At 35.8% G+C, this 18,594-nt stretch overlaps 1 protein-coding gene across 1 annotated transcript; it reads right to left on the reverse strand.

The window, feature by feature from the left end:
- Positions 1-55: 55 nt before the first annotated feature.
- LOC109148621 (putative F-box protein At5g52610) lies at positions 56-1,604 on the reverse strand. Its single transcript, XM_019296355.1, has 3 exons — positions 1,580-1,604; positions 780-1,229; positions 56-729 (listed from the first exon to the last, which is right to left on the reverse strand). The coding sequence occupies exons 1-3, from the start codon at positions 1,602-1,604 to the stop codon at positions 56-58; spliced, it is 1,149 nt and encodes a 382-aa protein (XP_019151900.1).
- Positions 1,605-18,594: the final 16,990 nt, after the last annotated feature.

Genomic DNA, 18,594 nt, shown 5'->3' on the forward strand with positions numbered 1-18,594 from the left:
CATAGCTGATCGGCTCAAAGCAAGAGGACTGAGATTCGAACTCGTGACATTGTAGTTACAAGTTTGTATCCTTAGCCATCTTGGTTGGGCAGAATAGGCTCTTTTTATAATTGGGAAAAGTTGTAAGACGGTGGTCACTTGTGAAGACCACCTTCTCTTCTTCATGATGGTCATTATTCATATCATACATAAAAAATTGTTTCGAAGGTTTGTTTGCATATCCTCTTTGCAGCAGAACATGAGTGTTGTTCCAAATTCCGATTGCTCGTATTTCAGGATCCATTTGTCTAAAGCTGAAAGCTTTTGTCCAATATTGTTGTTGTTCTTGCAAAACCCAAATCTCCATCACCTCATATCTCCTCCAATACAACAATGCTGGTGAATTGTAGTAAGTGGAAAGGACTGTGTGATTTCCATTCATCACTTTAGGGGGTAATGTCACCATCCCAAATCTCTCTCGAGCCACATCAAAAGACACTAGTGAAGGATGGTGGCCATATGATGTTAGCCAGTAACAAAACCCATTTATGTGTATATTCCAATCCTTACTATTTTTAATGCATCCGCTTTTCAATTTAGGCGGAGGAGAGTCGAGAAGTTTCCAAGAATCGCTCTTCAATGAATATACCGCGACAACTAGAGAATCACTATTCAATTGATCTGTCAAGCCACCTAGACCATCATAGTGGAAGAAAACAACCTTGTACTCATCTCTACTAGGGTCCCAACCTAATCCATAAGCATAATCTTATAAGCATAATCTTGTAAGTAAAGAGCACGAGTAACAACATCGGGCATCTTCGGGAGAAGTTTGAAGTCTCTAGTTCTAGGGTTCAATATGCCAAAGCGATAACGATAAAAGCGCAAAAGGAATAAGCCACGACACGGATGGGTTTCACAATCATCCCACACCTGCATCTTATCAACATTTTTCACAAGGGTTTCACTATAATTCAACACTGATATCTTAATATTTTCCACAACTCTCAACTTTTCTTCTGTAAAGATCTTTACGATACCCGAATAATCCTCAATGATAAATGTTGAATCATTTTGCAGTGCATAATGATGTTCTCTAAACTCACGACTTTCTATTACATTATACCAATCTCTGCACACACACTTAGATCTATAAATGGATTTCACAGGGAACCTCAATATAATCTCAATTATAATATCTGCGGGCAAATCAATATGCCCATCGCCAAGCATTATTAATACCCCAGTACCTGCATAAATGGTATGATGTTGGGGTACTTAAAAAGAATATAATTACAAATAAAGGCTACACTGAAGCAAATGTCTAGTAATTTAAATAATTGGATTTTAACATATTTATTTTTGTCAATTTTGATGTGTGCATTAGAATTTTTTTATTTTTTTATACTACGCTATTGGCATCCTGCAATGTGAGATCAGATTAATTTATTTAAACCATCAAAATTTATCTGTATGAACTTCAGTTGATCAATTCTTTAAAAAATTACATGATGCACATAGCATATATTGACTGAAAATTATGGGAGTGATTGGGTAATTGTTATGAAAAAGTTACCAAGTATAGGGGAGTCCAACTTACCTTTCGCTCCTTGGTCGCCGGACATTATTTGCCTTCAGCCTTCATACATTATGTTGTGAGGGTTAATATACATCTATATATAAATAATGATTTTCAATCACAATCAAATCAATATAAAGAATACAATCCTATTCAAAATAGAATAAGAGTTTAAATAAGACAATATGTCTATTTTTAACATATTTATTTATCCTATTGATAGTCAAATATTTAGGCCCATGACCTATTTCCTAACAAATAGTCCACCAGCAAAATAAAAAGTAAATTTTAATATACTAAAAAATACGTTATTATTCGTGTACTGAATATACATTATACAAAATAATGTACTTTCAGTACTCAAATAATATATTTTCTCTAAATACAATGTACATTTTTAATATATTAAAAATATATTATTTGTGCACTGAATGTACATTATATCGACATTATATATATATATATATATATATATATATATATATATATAATAATAATAATAATAATAATAATAATAATAATAATAATAATAATAATAAAAGTGCCTAGAAAGGTTTTCCTCCAAAACTTAGGGGCATTTCTGTAATATAATTATTTTGACAAAAATGTCATTTAAAATTAAAATTAATTATACTTTCTTTCATATTGTAATTTTATGTTAATTTTAACTTGAGTTTATTTTTCTCTTTTTCTTTTTGTAAAAGTACAACTAATGTATAAAAAATATATCATTAAAAAGTTCTAATTAAGATCTTTTGAATGACATCCATATTGATATATTTTATTTTAAATTTTTAAATAAATCTATAGGTACATAAAGTCATTACTTTAGTGTAATATTTATATACATTAACTCATTAAGCTTTGTTTTTATTAACATATAGAAATAACATTATGAACCTACAATAAAATGAATAGAAATGCATATGATGATGTGCATTTAGTTTAGGATTTTTGGACATTAAAACTTATGTTTATAGACGTATAGAATAAATATTAGAATAAATTTTACTTTTAGTTCACTGACTATTATACATGAATCGCATTTGATTATTGACTATTAAAATTTTCTAATTAGGTGCATGACTATGTAATTTTTCGGCCAACTATTGTCGGAAGTGCTCCTTCCGGAATAAGTACGTAAATGCATGCAGTGCTCCTTTCATAAGTGGTCATTCCGAAAGAAGCAAATGTAGCACTTCCAACAATAGTTAGCTGGGAAATTGGACGACAAGACCAAATGTGATACAAATTACATAGTCATGCACTTATAGTAATATTTATATACATTAAATTTTGTTTTTATGAACATTATGAACCTACTATAGAGTGAATGTAAATATATATGATGTATATTTAGTTTAGTGTTCATGAACTTTAATGTTTATGTTTATAGACATATATAACAAATATTATGAGTATAACACACAATGAATATTACTAAACATGATGCTTTCATAGTATATTGTCTATGAACATTAAGCTTTATTTTTATGAACATATAGAATGAATATTATGAATTAACTATAGATGAATGAAAATGCATATAATGTATATTTAGTTTTGTGTTTACGGACACTAAAGTTTGATTTATGGACATATAGAACAAATATTATGAACATAGTCTATGATAATGTTGTTAAATATGATGTACTAATTGACATTTGATATAAAATTAAACGATGTCGTTTTGGACCAGGATCCACCATGGAAGGTGACCCTGGTCCACCATGGAAGCAACACGCATGACCTGCATTTACTAAAAAAATATATTATCTTGGACACCTTACAAAATACACATAGCCTGCGCTTACTAATATTACATTATATTTAGTGTAACAGTTTAGTATATGCAAATTCTAATACTTATGGGTAGCCAAATACATTATTTGTTGTGCTGACTACATTTATTTAAAATTTTCAAATTCAAAATTTATGTATAGCAAAGTCACTTTGCACTCTAGCTTTTAGATGTCCATTAGCTTGCTTATAAATACCCACAGATTAGGTTCACTATTTGTGATTTTTTTTTTTTTGGTATAGTTCTCTTTGTATGCCCATGGTATTTTTGTAGTTTGACAAGTGATGGGTATATGGTCCCTTTTTTATTTATTTAATCCCAACACCAAGTCATTATAAAGCAAAATTTGATATTAGGTACTATACATACTTTATTATAATAAGATATTGTTAGAATATTATATAATATTTTGAGTATTTATTTACATTATTTAAATTTGATAAATAATATAATTATTGAATACTCCCTCTGTCCCATTTTGCCTGTCCTGTTTACTATTCATTGGTTATTAGTCATATCCGTCTGTTAGAATATAATGCTCTAGTTAGAGTTAATTGTGTAGCTATTTCCTATCTTCTAACTAGTCTCTATTGTATAAATAGCAGTGTATTATTCTAGAGATTAATAACCAACATATTCTTTCATTAATTTGGTATCAGTTTAGCCTAGTCGATCCTATGGCCACCGATGAAAATCCATCTCCAATTGCCGACTCCACCGGCGGCTCTACTGATGCGGTTGCCGGCTCCGATCATCGTCAACCAAATATGCTACACCAAGCCCACCATTATATCTCCCTAAAACTCACTGCCACCAACTACCTTTTCTGGAGGGCACAACTCGTGTCGTTCCTACGCGGCCAGAATCTGTACGGATATGTGGACGGAACTCTCCCATGTCCGCCTGAAAGGCTCGCTGACACGTCGACCACACCAGCCGTCAATCCTCTCTACGCCATTTGGGTCCAACAGGACCCATCAATATTGAGTATGCTGATGTCGTCCATGGCAGAAGAAGTTCTCTACCTAGCTGTTGGTCACGACACATCCCGATCGGTGTGGATTTCCATTGAAACCGCTCTCGGTTCTGCATCCCGGGAGCGATCGCTGAGCCTTCTGTCTCAACTCCATGGTCTCCGGCAAGGCGACTCCACTCCGGCAGAGTATCTGGGCAGGGCGCAAGTGCTGGTCGAACAACTTGCCCAGGCAGGGCAGCCGATCGAGTTGGATGAACATAATTTGCACGTTTTTCGAGGTCTCCGACCGGAGTACCGGGGTCTCATCGCCTCTCTAACTACCAAGAGGGCACCACTTACGATCCCGGAAGTAGTGGACCTCTTGACCACTCACCACTATTTGTTTCCGGAGGAGTCTGCCTCGTCGCATCTTCCGCAACATCCACCGGCGGCAATGGTTGCGCAACACCCGCTGGCTTCTCCTAACAATAACCGCGGTCGTGGCCGCTATAATAATAATCGCGGTCGCAGCCGTGGTCAAAGAGGTCGCGGAGGTGGAGTACGCTGCCAGCTCTGTGATGCAACCGGCCACACGGCCCTTACCTGCTATCGACGATTCGTCGATGTCAACGCCCAGCGCCCAGCGCCGCCGCACCCTGGACACCACACGGGTCTGCCGCCGCAAGCTCATATGACCACCCATCAGACTCAGGAGGATTTCAACACGGCGCCCTTCTCTAACGTCTGGTTTCCCGACACCGGGGCCAACGCTCATGCCACACCTAATGTGGCGGCCCTGAATCATGTGGAGCAGTATGGCGGAGACGAAACGTTGCGTGTCGGCGATGGTTCAGGTCTGTCGATCTTGAACACAGGTTCAGTTGCTTTACCGTCAAGTTCCCGGTCACTGTTTCTAAATAGTGTTCTTCATGTTCCTAAATTACAAGCATCTCTTTTATCTGTACATAAGTTCGCACATGATAATGACATGTATTTTGAGTTTCACCCTTCCCATTTTTTTGTGAAGGATCGTTCAACCAAGCAGGTTCTACTTAGCGGTCCTAGTCGTGGCGGGATGTACGCACTCGCACAAACTTCCCCGGTTGCGTTAGTTTCCACCAAAGTGTCTCCCCGAATATGGCATAATCGCCTCGGGCACCCGCACTCACGCGTATTGCGTCAGGTTCTTTCTGGTTGTCCGATCGATGGTTCTTTTTCATCTTTAAATAAGCTATGTACAGCATGCCAACTGGGCAAGTCTGCGCGCTTCCCATTGGCCCGAATTGAACAATCTAGTCAAAATGTACTTGATTTAGTGTTTACGGACATTTGGGGACCAGCTCCGGTCCCATCAGTAGATGGTTTCAAGTATTTCGTTCTTTTTGTTGATGACTTTTCGCGGTTTATTTGGTATTACCCGCTAAAGTTAAAGTCTGATATATATTCTGTGTTTTCCAAGTTTCGCACATATGTAGAAAATTATTTTGCAACCAAAATAAAATGTATTCAATCAGATATGGGTGGAGATTACCGTAAACTTCATACGGTTTTTACCACCGCGGGGATTGCGCACCGCCAATCAGCTCCACATACCCACGAACAAAATGGGCGTGTAGAGCGTCGTAACCGCCACGTGGTAGAAACCGGGCTCACCTTACTAGCCCAAAGTCATGTTCCACAAAAATACTGGCCTTTCGCGTTTGAGTCTGCGGTTCACTTAATTAACCGCCTCCCGTCCACAGTTACACAAAATATCAGTCCCTACTCCCGCTTGCATCACAAATCGCCCAATTATCACTTATTACGGGTATTTGGATGCGAGTGTTTCCCGTGTCTCCGTCCGTATAACAAGCACAAAATGGATTTTAGGTCCACTTCTTGTGTATTTCTGGGGTACCCAGAATCTATTCTTGGTTACAGGTGTTTGGACAGAGAGACTGGACGAATCTATTATGCCAGGCACGTTCGCTTCAATGAGGATGTTTTTCCATTCCAACATATCCCCCGGCGTGTCACTGTTCCAGCTATGACTACTTCATCACCATGGGTTAGTGCACCTATACAACTTCCACCAACCCAGAATGCTGTGCCACCTGTTCGGCCAACCCAAAATGATGTGCCACCTGTTCGGCCAACCCAGAATGATGTGCCACCTGTTCGGCCAACCCAACTTCGACGTCCACCTAGGCCGCCAAGCGCACAACTACCGAGCCAGACTGCTGCGTCATCAGCCCCCTCGATGGCCCATCTTCCGAGCCAACCTGCAGTGCAGTCCCGCTCCACGTCAGCGACAGCAACAGCGTCGTCGACTCATCAACCGACGACGTCGTCCACCACGACTGGCAGACGGCGACGCATCAAGTTGACCATCCGCACCCACGGCATGCAGCTACGAACCACGACACACATGAAGCGACGCCCGACTGCCTTAGTAGCTTCGGTGGATGATGACAAACCTTCTTGTCATACGCAAGCCGTGAAGCGGCCTGAGTGGCGTGCTGCAATGGATGCCGAATTCAACGCCTCCTGCAGAACAATACTTAGCAACTAGTACCTGTCAAAAGTGATATGAATGTAATAGGTAGCAAGTGGGTTTTTTCGCGTTAAACGGAAGTCCGATGGTACTATCGAGCGTTACAAAGCTCGTCTTGTAGCCAAGGGGTTCAATCAAATCCCCGGTGAGGACTATTTGGAAACGTACAGCCCCGTGGTCAAACCGACCACTATCCGGCTGTTACGTTACTAGCATTCGCTGTGTCTGCCAACTGGACCATGCGACAGTTAGACGTCCATAACGCTTTTCTGAATGGCCGTATTGAAGAAGATATTTACATGCGCCAGCCACCTGGCTACGCGAATTCTTGCTATCCAGATCACGTATGTAAATTGCAGCGCTCTCTGTACGGGCTTAAGTAAGCGCCGCGTGCGTGGTTCAGGAGATTACACGATTTCTTTTTATAGGTGGGGTTCTGTTCCTCGAAAACGGACGTCTCCTTGTTCATCTTTGACTCAGGACAAATCCGCATGTACATCCTGGTTTATGTCGATGATATCCTGCTACTCGGTAACAATCCCGACATGATCAACAATGTGATGAAACAGTTGGCTACGGCCTTTCGGATTCGAGACCTCGGGTTACCCCGATTCTTTTTAGGGGTCGAAGCTATATACAAAGAAGGCGCACTGCTGCTCTCACAACGACGGTACATGGCTGAGTTACTCAAGAAGGCCGGAATGGGTACGTGCAAAGACATTTCTACACCAATAGCGTACAACAATGCAGTCACGTCCGACTCCCCGCTGCTAGATGATCCAACGGCATACAGGCGTCTAGTTGGGTCCTTGATGTATCTTTTGATTACACGCCCCGATCTTTCGTTCGCGGTAAATCGCTTGTGCCAATTTATGCATAAGCCAACAGAGGAGCATTGGGTGTCACTTAAGCGAGTCCTTCGCTATGTACAAGGTACACAACATCTTGGTCTTCGGCTAATTCCGGCACCGACTCCAGTGGTGCATGCCTTTTCCGATTCAGATTGGGCCGGGTGTTCGACAGATCGCAAGTCTACTGCAGGATATGCTGTATTTCTAGGCCCCAACCTGGTTTCATGGGTGTCACGAAAACAGCGTACGGTTGCACGATCGTCTACTGAAGCCGAATACAAAGCACTTGCTGATGTTGCAGCCGAGGTCACCTGGATAGAGTCACTATTACGAGAGCTCGGGTTACAATCCCAGACGGTGCCTGTGTTGTGGTGTGATAACCTAGGAGCAACTTATCTGTGCTTTAACCCAGTGTTTCATGCACGAACCAAGCACGTAGAGGTGGATTATCATTTTGTCCGGGATAAGATCAGCACGGGTCAATTGAAAGTGAATTTTGTCTCGACTCATGATCAACTCGCAAATATATTCACTAAGCCCCTGGCTACGAAGCGCTATTGTGATTTGCGGTTCAAGCTAGGCGTGGTCCCTTGTCCCGCGTCAGCTTGAGGGGGAGTATTAGTCATATCAGTCTGTTAGAATATAATGTTCTAGTTAGAGTTAATTGTGTAGCTATTTCCTATCTTCTAGCTAGTCTCTATTGTATAAATAGCAGTGTATTATTCTAGAGATTAATAACAGACATATTCTTTCATTAATTTTGGTCAATCCAACTATTTCTCCATTGCTTATTTTCTTTATTAATTTTTAATTATTTTTAAATTTGATTTGTTTACGTTTAATAGTACTTTTAATGTAGTTTCTAAATATATAAATTTTATATACTAAAAATAAATTTAATATTATGAAAAATTGAAGTAAAAATAGCTTCAGTCAAATCTCGTTAACCGAACCAGACAAACAAAATGAGACGGAGGGAGTATATGTTATTATTCGTGCATCGCACAGGTACTATACTATATTCTAGTAATATTAGGAGAGAAAAACACAGATCTTATCTTATCTTACTCTATATAATATCAAAATGTGTCATTTTTTTTCTTTTTCCTTTCCCTTATACGGCTAGATTCTAATTCATGGAGGGGAGGGTTATGAATTCCAATTCATTGAACCTCCAACCAAACAATGTATGTAGTTTTCTTGCATGTTGAATAATATTAAAAAAGAGTTTCAATTACAACCAACCAAACACCCCATAATTGTTGTCCGCAAATTCAACAACCTTATAATCTTATCTTATCTTATATTATCTTATCTTATATTACTCTATATAATAGCAAAATGATTTTGCATTTTCATTTTCCCGCACAACAAATCCGGTGTCGTTTAGCCGCATATAGAATAATGTGTACAACGTTTGTTGCAGGCGGCGACCTTTCATATGTATTATTTAATATACTAGTATTGCACCCGTGCGATGCACAGGATGAAAATTAAATTATATTGTAATTAAATATTGAATTAGTAATACACATCTTAAGAAAATAAATAAATATTTAATGTGGGTAGCTATAAAACAATACTAAAGCATACCAAAAGGATAACATGCAACTCGAAAACACGAGTAATGAAAACTATTAATGGTTGGTATATCTTTAAAAGATGTAGAACCACAAACTAACTTCAACAAACAAAGTATGCCTTCATTAGCTTAATTTTGCCATTACAACACTATTTTTTTTAAACAACATTACAAAATAGGCAAACTAAGATTATTACTCTTTTTTGTACCAAAGCAGAGCAACATTGCTAATAAAATCACACTTACCACAACAATAGCAGTAAGCATCTTGGACCAACTTTCCTTTTCAACTTGAGTGGCACCACTCATTGACATTTTGACTCTCGACCACTCTCTTTGCACAAATGACATATCATCTCTTAGTTGTTGACAAATAGAACTCAAGTCTCTTAGTACATTTAGTGTTGCCTCATAATCAATATTGCCCGAGATTTCTTGAACTTGAGCATTCTTCATAATATCATCAATAAATACCAAAAATCCACAACCATTTTCCTGTGATATTAAAATACTCATATAAATTAACCACATACCCAAATGATTTTTATATAAAGATTTGTAATCTAACCTTCCACAGTTGACAACCAAAGAATTTCCGTCCACTATCACGACCGACGCATAACGGAGATTTCAACTCACATTTGCAATACAAAGCAGGCTCATATTGCAAATTGAAATTACGCATAGTAACTTTGGATGAAGATGCAGAAAACGATCTAGAATTTAACGAAGACATTATTGTAGAATTCACCGACACCCTTTCCTAATGGAGAGAATGATCACAATTCTGTATCTATCTTCGTAATTTTACCTGAACTTTATAAACAAAATTACATACACACAGAATGTAAAAAATCAATAAAGATTAATGTGCTAAAAAATTCAATAAACTGGTTCAAATTTTATACTCCAAATTATATAAATATCCACAATTAAACAAATTAAAAAGTTAATATATATAAATTTATATTTAAACTATATTTTATTAAAAAATTATTTTATATAACTGGGCCAATCTAACTGAATATATATTATTAGATAGATTTATTATACCCAAAACACTGGTCCAACAGATCAGCCAAAACCCAACCCAAACATAGCCCACCATATAAAACCCCCCAAACCTGAGTCAGTCCAACCCTACTGCCCCATTTCCTCGCTGTCTCTCTCGCAGCTCTGCCCTAAGCCTACATCCGTCGACGAAGAAGGAAACCAGGAAAAAAATACCAACTCGAAACTACAATCCGACTTCCATACTACGAAAATCACTTTAAAAATCCTTCATTTCATCATTCCAAAACCATTAGAGAATTTACTCACACTATTCTACACAAATCTGATTCGATTTTCAGATACATTTTCGAACAATATGGAGGCAAGAATCTACAATACATGGTAATTTATTTCTAATTTCTTTCAGTTATCTATATATTTTTATCTAATTAAATATGAATCTTAACCAATTTCAGTTTTCTATATATTTTTACCCACACTGTTCGACCCAAATCACGATCGATTTGTAGATATCATATTCGAACAATATGGAGGGAAGATTATACAATACACGATATTTTTTCTCTATTTTATGTCATTTATGTATATATATATATTTTCTAATTAACCGCAAACCCTAACCAATTTATACGCATACAAATCAATTTCGAATCTGGAAAACGAAAATAAAGAGGATTTGAGCTCTAAAAAATATAAATTTTTCTCTACCTGTAAAAAATTAATTCTCACTTAAATATTCCAATATTTTTCTTCATATTTTGTTAGTTGTACTTAAATTATGTCATTTTGAAATATGTGTTCTTCTAATTAACCACAAACCCTAACTATTTTATTCGCAGGTCAGATCTAAACTCATCTGGATACCATCGAGCACCAAATTGTAGAGAATTTTGAAGTTCATTAGTAAAATAAAAACAAAGATAAGTACTCTAATTTCTCTTATTAATGATTTATGACTAAAAAAATTAGCCTGTATTCAATTTTTTTTTAATTATAAAAATTGATAGCTAGTAATCCATACCTTTTTGTTTAAATCCTCATGGAATTGTGTAACTTCCTCATATCTCTTTAATGTGCTGCTTAGTATCTACATTTGAAGACTGAAAGCGAAATTGATGAATGATTTTGTAACACAAGTGAATGAAGCCAATTTATAGAAAAGAAAAACCATTGGTATTTGTAATAGAATGATTAGTGATAATTAGATTTGTAGTAAAAAGCAATGGCTAGTTTCTTGGGAATACAATTCCTCTGAAAATTTATCTGTTGTACTCAATAGGTTACATTGTACTCATTACCTATATTTCCTTGGGAATAAAACTCCTTTCCAGATTTTATTTTTTCTATATATATATATATATATACATACATACATATATATATATATATATATATATATATATATATATATATATATATATATATATATATATATATATATATATATACACACACAATATGTACATGTATCCATTCACTTAGTTTTTAATTTCAAAAGTTTTACTTCATTGATAACATTGATCAAAGCATATTTTTTTGGGGCAAATGAGCATAAAAATTATACAATCCCTAACATGGGCTGTTAGGATTATGGATGTTGACAGTTCAGATGGTTGGTATTAAAACTTTTTTTTTTTTTTTTTTTTTTTTTTTTTTTTTTTACGGAATTTTTTGAGTTTGAATGTATAACACATGTACTAATAGATTTTAGGATTATTAGATGCATCTATTTGTATATGTTTATGTATTCATATATCTATATACAGTGTTAGCTTTTTCCACACTGATTTACAATGTTAGTTTTTAATTTCAAAATTTTATTTCATTGATAACATTGATCAAAGCATTTTTTTTTTTGGGGCAAATGAGCCTAAAAATTATATAATCCCTAACATTGGCTGTTAGGAATATGGATGTTGACAGTTCAGATGGTTGGTATTAAAACTGTTTTTTTTTACATAATTTTTTGAGTTTGAATGTATAACACATGTACTAAGCTTGGTTAAATAAACATTATCAAAGGTTCAACAGATACTTTTAATACAACACTAAGTTAGAATTTCATCACTCCAGCTTAGATTTGTAACTCATGGTTATTAGTGTACTAAAAAACTAACTTAGAACCTTTTGTCAAACCTGGAATACTCCATGTCATCACTCCAGCTTAGATCTGGAACCTTTTGTCATATTTTTACTAAAATCTGTTTACGCATTGAGTAAGCATACTCAATGGATTGTCACCCAACAGATTAGAACAGTGTTGTGAAAGCACTTCTTAATCAGTAGAAACACTAAGTACTGTGAAGGGAGACTGCATACTTTAATTTGGAGTTGCTCTTTCCCAACAGTTGCTCTGAACAACATAACCTTTCCAGTTAAGCGTTGAAGCTCAACCGGAACAGAATCAACCACCCAAAAAAAAAAATATTACACCATCTTAAACATAGCAATAAAATCAGTAGTACAACAAAAAACAAAGTAATTACATCTGAATATTTAGACCTCAATTCCACAGTTGAAACAGATGTAATTAATGAGCTTAGCACTTTGTCCTTCAAAATATGTAATATGAAACATGTTCATTTGGTTTGTGGACTACCATGTGATTTTTTCTGTATCTATCTTATTCCCAATGATGTAGTATTGACACTGAAGAGTTTCCTGCTGCAATACTGCACATGCCATCATTGTTATGAATTTTTTACACCAAAAATACAAAACACTCATTTTTTTTGTTTGTTTACAGAATGTAGTTTTGTTGTACATCCACTCCATTTAGATATATGAATCTAGACCAACATCACTAATTTTTATCACTTTTACAGGAATCTGGCCAAGCAGGACGAATGACAATTGAAGCCCACTCATACCAAATGGAAAAGCTGTAAGTTAAAGAAGAACACATGTATTAGGAAGCAAATGCCAGGTAAAAATTTATTCAGATCTATATTGATAACATAAACATGAACATAGTCTGATAGTTGATAAATCATAAAACATTAGGGAAATATTAGAAATAGGAAAATCATTGTCCAAATACATCTAAAGCCACATACAGATTCACTTCAGTTTTCCTTATCAACACAAACAATCTTAGATTTTTTTGCAACTGAAACCAGTTGGAAAATCATCAGAAAATCGCCTCTTCACAGGTGCTGCTTCAAACGATGCATTGCAATGCTGAACATCCTCTTTAACAATCTCATCCAGCCCAATACAACCACCATCATTACACCCAAACAAATCATATAAGAATCAAAGAAAGAAAAAGTAGCAGTTAAAGACCAAAAAAGAGAACAGTAAGTGAGAGTAGTAGATATAAATACCTTTGTAGGTGGATTGTCTTCTACCTGGGAATCAAAACCTGGTGAAAGCATAGTCAAAGGACTATGATTAACTAAAACATCACAATATTGTGTAATCACTTCCTCCACCTTACTTATCATCAACACATCACTAAGTTGTCTAGGCACAAAACAACCTACACCAAGTCTTAAAGCAAGATCTATAGACCTTTGAGGTGTATGCTCAGTAACAACACTGGAAAAGAAGAACATCAGTAAAAATAACAAACAACAATAAGAAACACAACAAATATAAAGAGAGATATACCTTCTCCTAAAAGAAACAAACTTCTTTGAGCAATGATGTGAAAGACATGTCTTACACCAGAGAAATTGAATACTGAAACTTTCATAAGATTCAAAGCTTGTAACAATCTCATTATGTTTTCCTTGATTCACCAGGTAACTATGAACCAGCCTTGCACACATAGCCTTCTTTGTTTGCCCTTGACGAATTTCAGAACCAAGCATGAACTGCCCAACCATGGTGAAAAAGAAGAGAACAATGTAGATGAAGAGATGCAAGATAATTCGAATACTGAAGGAGGACTACAGCCACTGCCTATTTATATAGGGCAAATGTAAATTAAATTAGATGTAAATTAAAAAACTCATGATTTCATTTTCACACATGGGCCGAGAAACATCTGGAAAACACAATTATACACAATAACCTAAGTGTTTTTACTCATTATTAATTGCAATATTTAAAACCAAGAGAAGAAACATTGGAAATTGATTCAAAACTTGGAAACCCAGTTTCAACTGACATGTTTCATTTAATCTTTTGATCACGAATTCGGAAACCAAAAAACACACAACATGAAAAGTCTAAAATACCCCCTTTAGCTGAGCGGGAAAATAAGAGCCAAATCTCCTGGCTATATTGGTATAAAGATTAACAAATTCATGTATTTAGCATAACTGTTGATGTTGATATTTTCTTTGAAAAATGTTACATCAGTGATGATTATTGATGAGAGAATTTTGAATGACGTGTCTATTCATTTTCAAAATTAAATCATCAATGCCGTGTCTGTACACAATCTTATACATCAGAATTCAAATAGAAACACCCTGATTAACAATCACGGCAGAATACCCATAATCAAGTATGCTTTAAATTACTAATAACTTGTTCAATATCAAACACATATTAATAACAAATAAATATTTGTGCATGTATTTACATGCAGAATCAAAAAAGGCCAATAAATAGTGCAAAATTCATACACTGCTGCACATACAAAAGCTTCTTTGAAAGTAAAAGCTTCAAATTCTGTTAGACATCCGGGAGTGTTCTTCATCAACGAAACTTTCTGCGAAAACAAACTCCGCGAAGATGCCTTCCCAATACATTCTTGCATCTCAGGTTAGTCACTTAGTCCTATGCACACCCGGAGAGCAATCCGGGTGCGTTTAGTGAGAACTTATGAAGTACCTGAATTACGTGGAGGAGCAGCGGCCAGCAAGAGCAAAGAATGCCTCTTTCATGACAAGAGGTAAGTTTAATACACTGATTTATATTAATATATTCAATCACTGCTGGAAATCTCGCGTTTTCCGTCCAACGAATGTTGGACGGAAAACGCGATATATTGGTCGGAAACGAGGTTTCCGTCCAACATACCGACCAAATTGAACGTTCGGGAAAACGCTTATCGGAAATTTCGTCCAACTCTAATTTTTGGTCGGAAATAGCGTCCAACATATACAAATGGACGGAACTTCCGGACAATAACCCACCATTCTTAAAACGTTGAAATTTCCGTCCAACTACATGTGTTGGTCGGAAATTCCGACCAACGTTGGACGGAAAGCTCACATATTATATTTTGTTATTTTCCTTCCAACTGTTGGTAGGAAAATTCTAAATCATATGAAATGTTTTTATTATTTTTATATTACCATAATTTTATTTATACTTATTGCTAATAAATTATATGTCATCAACAAATTAATGAACACACTAAATTTCAAATTAAAAATATATTTAAACATAAAAATATTTACTACAAAAATAGTCATGTTCATAGTACTTCCAACAATAGACTATTAATACCATACACAAAAAAGAAGAAATCATGAAAATATATACTACTTAATCAATACTACTTAAGTATGCTCGATACACCCAAATAAGCCTTCAAATCCGACACTTCTTCTATGGCTTTGATCAATGCAGCATCCACAATCTTCTACTTCAATGCCTTTGATCAAGTGTAGATGATGGGTATATCTGCAAATGCAACTAATTTAAGACGATGGCTTTGATCAAATAAACATTTTTCTCATGCATTTCTAAAGTGATTTCTAGCAAAAAATGACCTTACTTTCTTGATGGTATAGATGAATGTAAGTTCTGCAAAACTTTCTACAACTTCTCCACCACTGTTTCTGAGTTAATCACATGTGTTGAGTGTATTAAGACAAATTGAATATCCCATAGTCAAATGCACATATATTGAGTGTATTAAGCCAAATAATAAACATCAGAACTGAGTTTTTAAGTTTAAAATATAGTGATGATCAATGAAAGTAACGTTTAAAGAAGCAAATTCAGTGATTTGTATTTCCTTGGGGAGAGACTACAAAACATAATCAAGCTTCACAACTCCATATCCTATTCTTGTTGAGACAACATCTTCAACTACAGAGACTAAGTATTTACCTTTAAAAGCATCCATAAAAAACATCTTCAACTGCAGAGACTAAGTATTTGCCTTCAAAAACATCCATAAAAAAGAGCACGCAATATGATATCGACTATTACATATTTACATCATTAAGTTTTAGTTTGCTAGTTAATTCCAATCATATCAGTGGTATAAGAAAGTTAAAACCACAATGCAGTTTTCAAGAATGCGTATTGAAATGTCCTTCTGTAGATCTGTACCTAAGATGGAATGTCCCCAGTGGAATTTACATAATTAAAGGTAGGACCTAGCTTCAACAAAACATCATCAACCTAATTAAGGGGGGTTGAGGTTTAATAATGTAATTAAGGTAAGTAGCACAGAAATTAAACAAAAATCAGATGGAGATTATATTATACCAATCTCATAGAGGAGAGCGGAGAGAGCAGAGCCTCCAGTGAGCCATAGCCAGAGCGGATCATTTTCTGGGCTCCTCTCGTACCGACAACAACAATAACATCATCATCAAATCGTAGGTATAACCAGACACAGCAGAAAGAAAGATAGAAGGTGTTACCCAGTTTGGAGTTTGAATGGCAGTTTTCTGGGAAACCAGGTAAGATGTCAACTACCTAATGCGAAAATGAAAATGTTGGAGCCAAAAACAGTAGCAGCAGAAACACAAGGATTGAAGCCATGATTACAATATTACAATTCTTCTCTTGCAGCCTACACTGCTAGTTGCAACTCTGCAACAACTCACTCACTTCACGTGTTATAACTATTGCAAACTTTTATAGAAATAGATGCACAATGAAACCAAATTAGTATATGAATAAATGAACTGGTAAAGAGTTATAACTTATTCACAGTTTACAATATTCACAGCAAGCAAATTTAAAATGATATGGAAGCAAATCACTAAATCCACAAAGATCATTTGTGCCAAAATATTTAAAACACCTCAGTACCATTGATCTCTACTTTCACTTCTTTATTTTAGAGTGGATTAACTATAAGCAATTTTAATTCTACACTTCTATACTGAAAACAATTGCCTTTAAATATGGTATCATCAGTTTGCCTAAACTAACTACCATCCCTGCAAGACAAATGTAAAAACTTGAACAGCAGATTCACTAACCTTGTTGTTAGTGGGAAAGTTGCAAACCTTCAAATACATTGCAACAACAAATGATGATGAGAATATCTCATACTAGGGCATCAAAGATATAAATGAAATTAGAAATTTATAAAATAAAGAATTTAGGGATTAGGGATTGAGATTTAGAGTAATGGAACAAACCTGTAGCAACGAAGGCAACGTACGAAGCAGCCGCGACATTTCTCAGTCTGTCCTCGTCTCCTCCATTCTCAACGTAGATCTGAGTTGCCAGCGTAGATCCGAAATAGGACTCTCTGAAAATGTGCTCTTTTTGTACAGATCTAAAGAATGAAGGAGAAGAGTTGAAAAAATAAAAAATAAAACGTACCTCTCAGCTGCAGCTTCCAGAGAAGAGAAGGGGAAGAGCACGGTGAAATCCTCTGCGATGTTGAGCAAAGCCCGCAGATCCGCCGCAAAACTGAACACACGCGCGACTTGAGGAGCTATCGGCGGTCTGCTGAGCTTGGACGGCGGAAGCAGTCGTGGCTGCCGACTTGCAGGCGATGGCGTCCATTTGGCAGTAGTCTTGGATGGGAGGGAAAGTCTGAGAGACTTGATTTGGATGGGAGGGAAAGTCTGAGAGACTTGATTGAGAAAAAGAAGAGAAGGCCCGAAATAAAAATACTTACCATTTTTTTATTTTTACCTATCAGTCCATTTGTGTTTACCAACCAACACTATACATTGGATAGAATTTCTTTCCAACACTATCAGTCCATTCGCGTGTTGGACTGAAATTCCAACCAACATTCCGTCCATCCATCTTTAGCGATAGAAAGTTGAAATTTTTATTAAAATACCGACCAATTTATAGTTGGACGGAAATGTTGGACGGAAACAGCGAGAATTCCAGCAGTGAATCTGATATGATTTTTCGTTTTTAATAATTTAATAATTAAATTTTTGCCTTTTTTAGAGATATATAGGGTACCTATATATATATATATATATATATATATAGGGGAATTCTATTTGCACCATCCTAATTGCTATTTACACCATATATTTAATAGGTGTGATAACTTTTAGGTGGTGTAAATAGAAAAGGGTGTTGCTATTTGCACCACCCTTTGACCAAATATGGTTTAAAGTATCATTGAAAATGTAAAAAGGTAGTAAATTATAATAAATATATGGGTGGTGCAAATAGCCTAA

The sequence above is a fragment of the Ipomoea nil genome, unplaced genomic scaffold (assembly GCF_001879475.1).
Source record: "Ipomoea nil cultivar Tokyo-kokei standard unplaced genomic scaffold, Asagao_1.1 scaffold2144, whole genome shotgun sequence".
Taxonomy (NCBI): Eukaryota; Viridiplantae; Streptophyta; class Magnoliopsida; order Solanales; family Convolvulaceae; genus Ipomoea; species Ipomoea nil.

What these genes read in the sequence shown, in the direction of transcription:
- LOC109148621 (XM_019296355.1), bottom strand. Translation starts at nt 1,604, where the DNA reads ATGTCCGGCGACCAAGGAGCGAAAG. An exon ending in CGGCGACCAAGGAGCGAAAG is followed by an intron (nt 1,230 to 1,579) that starts GTAAGTTGGACT and finishes CCATTTATGCAG; the next exon opens with GTACTGGGGTATTAATAATG. An exon ending in GATGCCCGATGTTGTTACTC is followed by an intron (nt 730 to 779) that starts GTGCTCTTTACT and finishes CTTATGGATTAG; the next exon opens with GTTGGGACCCTAGTAGAGAT.